The sequence below is a fragment of the Rhagoletis zephyria genome, unplaced genomic scaffold (genome assembly GCF_001687245.7).
Source record: "Rhagoletis zephyria isolate East Lansing unplaced genomic scaffold, Rhagoletis_zephyria_1.1 Rzeph_scaffold_01050, whole genome shotgun sequence".
NCBI lineage: Eukaryota > Metazoa > Arthropoda > Insecta > Diptera > Tephritidae > Rhagoletis > Rhagoletis zephyria.
Genome location: NW_016158134.1, coordinates 65,239 through 71,386, shown reverse-complemented (window position 1 = coordinate 71,386; position 6,148 = coordinate 65,239). Strand labels below are relative to the sequence as shown.

Below are 6,148 nucleotides of genomic sequence, written 5' to 3'. Positions count from 1 at the left end.
TACTATTGCCTGAAAGTCGATATAAGATTGGACCGACTATGAATTGGTTACGCGTTTGGTACCCACACTCACGGGGGCCGCTCGACAATGGTACTTCACCGAACTGAGAAACTTCGGAGATTATCAAGATTTTTGCACGAAACTTCGTGCTCGTGTCCTCAACAAACATACTCGGGCCCAAGTAATAATGTCATACGCACAGATTAAATTCGATCCACGTTCGCAAACACTGCTGAAACATATCGATGACTTGACATTCCAATTGCATGGTAATTCCTGTGGTCTGGATGAACGGGACCACGTTGATATCATCATTGGAACCTTATCCGATCATCTGCGTGAACTCGTCCACACTCGACAAGTCCACACGTTGGAGCAATTGCGTGAGTTCGCTCAGCGAATTGCACCACATTCGTTCATTGTTGCCACACCCCGTCCGGAAAGAACCCGTGCGGATAGACAGCGATCAGCGCCACGGGAAATTTCGGCAATACATGATCCACCGGATGATTCTTCACATTCGGAATATACCGTTTCGTTTCCTGGGTCCGACTCCGATAACAGGGAATGTGCATACGTGAACAAGCAAAAGAAACCAATTAAAGCATCTCAGAAACGTTGGTATTCGAAACCAGTCGAGGATTATAAAAACGACAAAAATCCAAAGGAGAATGATATGAAAGTAGGAACTATCGTCTACCCATTTCTCGCTGTTGAGGGCGACGAAAATGTACGATGTGCAAAATGTCTCGTGTGGGGCCATCACTTCAAAAAGTGTCGAACCCAACCGAATAGGGAGATCTGCTACAAATGTACACGACCGGGGGTTGCGTCTGATCAATGCCCGTGTTCAAAAAACGCGTAAGGGAGTCGATTGGGAGTAGTGGTCCATCGTACTCAGAATCCACAACTTTATCTAAATCCACTGTCTCTAACAATCCGCACTCTACCGAAGTCCCTCTACAAATCGACAACTCTTCAGTCCCGAATTCCAGTAATAATTCTACTCTGATTCTTAATGAATATAATCAAACTCAAAGGGATGGCGGAGAACCATCAACTAAATGTTCTGAACGAACACTACCAATTACCAAACCTACTTCAGCTCCAGTCCTTACTCACCAGCAAGACGCAGTCAACCAAGTTAACCAACCACGACTCCGCGATGTTTTCTTTATCTCAGACAAATGTTTGACATATAACATTCCGAACGATCGTCGCGATTATCTCACGGTTATGGTTAACAACCATTCTCATACGGTTTTACTCGATAGGTAAGCCNACATACTCGGGCCCAAGTAATAATGTCATACGCACAGATTAAATTCGATCCACGTTCGCAAACACTGCTGAAACATATCGATGACTTGACATTCCAATTGCATGGTAATTCCTGTGGTCTGGATGAACGGGACCACGTTGATATCATCATTGGAACCTTATCCGATCATCTGCGTGAACTCGTCCACACTCGACAAGTCCACACGTTGGAGCAATTGCGTGAGTTCGCTCAGCGAATTGCACCACATTCGTTCATTGTTGCCACACCCCGTCCGGAAAGAACCCGTGCGGATAGACAGCGATCAGCGCCACGGGAAATTTCGGCAATACATGATCCACCGGATGATTCTTCACATTCGGAATATACCGTTTCGTTTCCTGGGTCCGACTCCGATAACAGGGAATGTGCATACGTGAACAAGCAAAAGAAACCAATTAAAGCATCTCAGAAACGTTGGTATTCGAAACCAGTCGAGGATTATAAAAACGACAAAAATCCAAAGGAGAATGATATGAAAGTAGGAACTATCGTCTACCCATTTCTCGCTGTTGAGGGCGACGAAAATGTACGATGTGCAAAATGTCTCGTGTGGGGCCATCACTTCAAAAAGTGTCGAACCCAACCGAATAGGGAGATCTGCTACAAATGTACACGACCGGGGGTTGCGTCTGATCAATGCCCGTGTTAAAAAAACGCGTAAGGGAGTCGATTGGGAATAGTGGTCCATCGTACTCAGAATCCACAACTTTATCTAAATCCACTGTCTCTAACAATCCGCACTCTACCGAAGTCCCTCTACAAATCGACAACTCTTCAGTCCCGAATTCCAGTAATAATTCTACTCTGATTCTTAATGAATATAATCAAACTCAAAGGGATGGCGGAGAACCATCAACTAAATGTTCTGAACGAACACTACCAATTACCAAACCTACTTCAGCTCCAGTCCTTACTCACCAGCAAGACGCAGTCAACCAAGTTAACCAACCACGACTCCGCGATGTTTTCTTTATCTCAGACAAATGTTTGACATATAACATTCCGAACGATCGTCGCGATTATCTCACGGTTATGGTTAACAACCATTCTCATACGGTTTTACTCGATAGGTAAGCCGAAGTCAGTCATTTCACAAACATTTTATGAGAAGTACAGATGGGGGCAGTTGCAATCTACCAAAACCTCCATTGGTCTAGCCGATAATTCGATTTCTTTTAAGGCCATTGGTAAAGTGGATGTATTATATACGGTCGGTAGTCTTACCCGCCTGGTGCCAACTCTTGTCGTACCTATCTCACTGAAACACCCAATTATGGGACGGACATTCCTTGAGGCCTTCGAACTGGTGCAGAACCAAGAGAAAGCTCAACGATTTTTAAAACATACAGCCAAAGGTGATACTGAAGAAGTTGCATCCGCTAAAGTCGAAATGGTTACGGCGGATAATTTTATTAATTTTTGTAACCAGCCACCAGGGAGTGGGAAAGAACAAGCTCAGGTATCTATGAGTAATGATCTGGAGCCAATTGACGCTTCCACACTCGGTTTAGAGGGTGAACTAGATGAAACTTATGAAACGCCAGTATCCAGTATCGCCATATGTGGCTGAACAAGTTCAAGCCGAATTGGATAAAATGCGATGTCGTGACATCATTATGACCATCGAAGAAAGCCCTTGGCGGTCACCAATTCTGGCTGTAAAGAAGAAGGACGGAACATGTCGCGTGTGCTTGGACGCGAGAGAGCTGAATAAAATTACCATTCCAAATGCCTATCCAATTACGGATACTAACCAAATTTTAGCACGACTAAAGTCAGCTAAATACCTAACCAGTATTGATCTGTCTCAAGCTTTCTTTCAAATTCCTTTGGCAAAATCGAGTCAACTGAAAACCGCTTTTGCATTCGGTAACAGACTTTATGCTTTTCGTCGCATGACGATGGAGTTGAGAAATTCACCCGCCGCATTAGCCATTCTCATTGATAAAATTTTCCGTGATTTGGTTCCACATGCATTCGCATATGTGGATGATTTCATAATTTGCACTTCGACGTTTGAAGAACACGCTAAGATATTGGCTATTGTTGCAAAACGTCTGGCTGGGGCCGGCTTAACCATCTCAACATCCAAATCGAATTTTTGTTGTAAACGATTGGAATTCCTGGATTACGTTTTGTCTCAAGAGGGTCTATCTGCGAAACCATCTCGTATTCGAGGTATTGTTGAATTTGCACGGCCCAAAACGGCAAAAGAAGTCAGACGGTTCGTTGGTGCAGCGGGCTGGTACCGAAAATTTATTGAACATTTTTCGGAGATCACAGCTCCCCTTAGTGAATTGTATAAAGCAAACCGAAAAGGACCCATTGAATGGAATACCGCTGCTGAACAAGCCTTTCTCAAAGAGTGTTTAACTACCACTCCTATTCTGACTATGGCCGATTATTCAAAACCATTCAAGGTTTATACCGATGCCTCGCTTATCGCAGCGAGTGCTGTTCTAGTACAAGAACATGATGGGAATGAACGCGTGGTTCAGTATTTTTCTAAAAAATTCTCGAAAGCCGAACAAAATTACACAGCATCCAAACGGGAATGCCTAGCCGTTCTCTTAGCGGTCGAAAAGTTCCGTCCATATTTTGAGGGTCGTGAATTGGTTGTGGTAACGGACCATGCAGCTTTGCGCTGCCTACAAACTCTCAAAGAACCAACTGGACGTTTATGCCGTTGGGCGATCCGATTATCACCATACGATCTCAAAATTATTCATAAACCAGGAAAACATTTAGATCTTCCTGACGCCTTGTCTCGTTCTTTTGCTCTACTCAACATCGTTCGTAGAAATCCAATTGACCTTCCGAGTAATTTTCACGTTAATCGTACCCCAATCACATCCGTGACCAACATTGACCCAAACACGTGCGATAAATGGTACAACAAAATGCATGCCATGGCCTCAAAACAACCATTATATAGATATAAAATCGAGAACAACCTCCTGTATCATCGATTGAAATTTTCCAATCAAAGTGCGGAAATACTGTGGACACTTTGTGTACCATCTTCTGACAGAGCAAAAGTCCTCGATGAAAATCATAACCAGCATTCGCATCAGGGTGTTTGGAAAAGTTATAGACGTATCTCACAACGCTATTACTGACCAAATNAATCGAATTTTTGTTGTAAACGATTGGAATTCCTGGATTACGTTTTGTCTCAAGAGGGTCTATCTGCGAAACCATCTCGTATTCGAGGTATTGTTGAATTTGCACGGCCCAAAACGGCAAAAGAAGTCAGACGGTTCGTTGGTGCAGCGGGCTGGTACCGAAAATTTATTGAACATTTTTCGGAGATCACAGCTCCCCTTAGTGAATTGTATAAAGCAAACCGAAAAGGACCCATTGAATGGAATACCGCTGCTGAACAAGCCTTTCTCAAAGAGTGTTTAACTACCACTCCTATTCTGACTATGGCCGATTATTCAAAACCATTCAAGGTTTATACCGATGCCTCGCTTATCGCAGCGAGTGCTGTTCTAGTACAAGAACATGATGGGAATGAACGCGTGGTTCAGTATTTTTCTAAAAAATTCTCGAAAGCCGAACAAAATTACACAGCATCCAAACGGGAATGCCTAGCCGTTCTCTTAGCGGTCGAAAAGTTCCGTCCATATTTTGAGGGTCGTGAATTGGTTGTGGTAACGGACCATGCAGCTTTGCGCTGCCTACAAACTCTCAAAGAACCAACTGGACGTTTATGCCGTTGGGCGATCCGATTATCACCATACGATCTCAAAATTATTCATAAACCAGGAAAACATTTAGATCTTCCTGACGCCTTGTCTCGTTCTTTTGCTCTACTCAACATCGTTCGTAGAAATCCAATTGACCTTCCGAGTAATTTTCACGTTAATCGTACCCCAATCACATCCGTGACCAACATTGACCCAAACACGTGCGATAAATGGTACAACAAAATGCATGCCATGGCCTCAAAACAACCATTATATAGATATAAAATCGAGAACAACCTCCTGTATCATCGATTGAAATTTTCCAATCAAAGTGCGGAANAGACGTATCTCACAACGCTATTACTGGCCAAACATGTATGAGTCCGTTTACCAGTACGTTCGGCAATGTGAACTATGCCACCGCATTAACCCAAGTAATGAGAGCACCAAAACACCTCACGGCGAATATAGAGACCCACAACGACCGGGTAGACAATTATCGATTGACTTCGTCGGAAAGCTGCCCATGTCTAAAAATCGTAACCAATGGATCTTCGTAGCCATCGACTGTTACTCGCGGTATGTCTGGGCGCAGCCCAGGAAAAACGCAAACGCCATATCCGTAGTCAATTATCTTCGACATATGTTCTCGGTGAATGGCTGCCCCGAACTCATTATATCAGATAATGGTACTCAATTCATCAGTCAAACTTTCGCAAAGCTTTGCGCCGATTATAACATCAAACACATGAAAACGCCTTTGTACCATCCACAAGCCAATCAGGTAGAGGCGACAAACAAAAGCATTAAACTTGGATTACGTGCTCACATGGCTGATCTTCTTGAACATTCCTCCTGGGAAAACTATCTTTCTCGTATTATTCATGATATTAAAACTTCAGTGCATTCAGCCATGGGCTACACGCCATATTTCCTACACACCGGTCGTGAATATGTGAAAGATGGAAACGAATATAAATTATTATTGGATGTAAATCCATACCATACCCAGAAGGTGGAAAAACGTAAAGTTCTGGCTGATGAAATTCGAGACAAACAGTTCGAACAATATCAACAAACCGCACAACGGGCATTGACCCGCAAAAGAGAACGACATTTCGAGATAGGCCCGGAA

The 6,148-nt window shown here is 43.4% G+C and overlaps 2 protein-coding genes across 12 annotated transcripts in view; both read left to right on the top strand.

Annotated features, from left to right (window-relative positions):
* Positions 1–6,148, top strand: part of D12 (YEATS domain containing 2 homolog D12) — a 48,951-nt gene that overhangs the window by 36,893 nt on the left and 5,910 nt on the right. The gene's annotated exons all lie outside the window — the stretch shown is intronic.
* On the top strand, positions 39–4,406 carry LOC108362603 (uncharacterized). Its single transcript, XM_017615655.1, has 2 exons — positions 39–1,274; positions 2,392–4,406. The coding sequence occupies exon 1, from the start codon at positions 188–190 to the stop codon at positions 863–865; it is 678 nt and encodes a 225-aa protein (XP_017471144.1). The 5' UTR covers positions 39–187; the 3' UTR covers positions 866–1,274; positions 2,392–4,406.

Excerpts from the sequence above, each read along its gene's own strand:
- LOC108362603 (XM_017615655.1), top strand. The coding sequence starts at position 188 with ATGTCATACGCACAGATTAAATTCGATCCACGTTCGCAAACACTGCTG.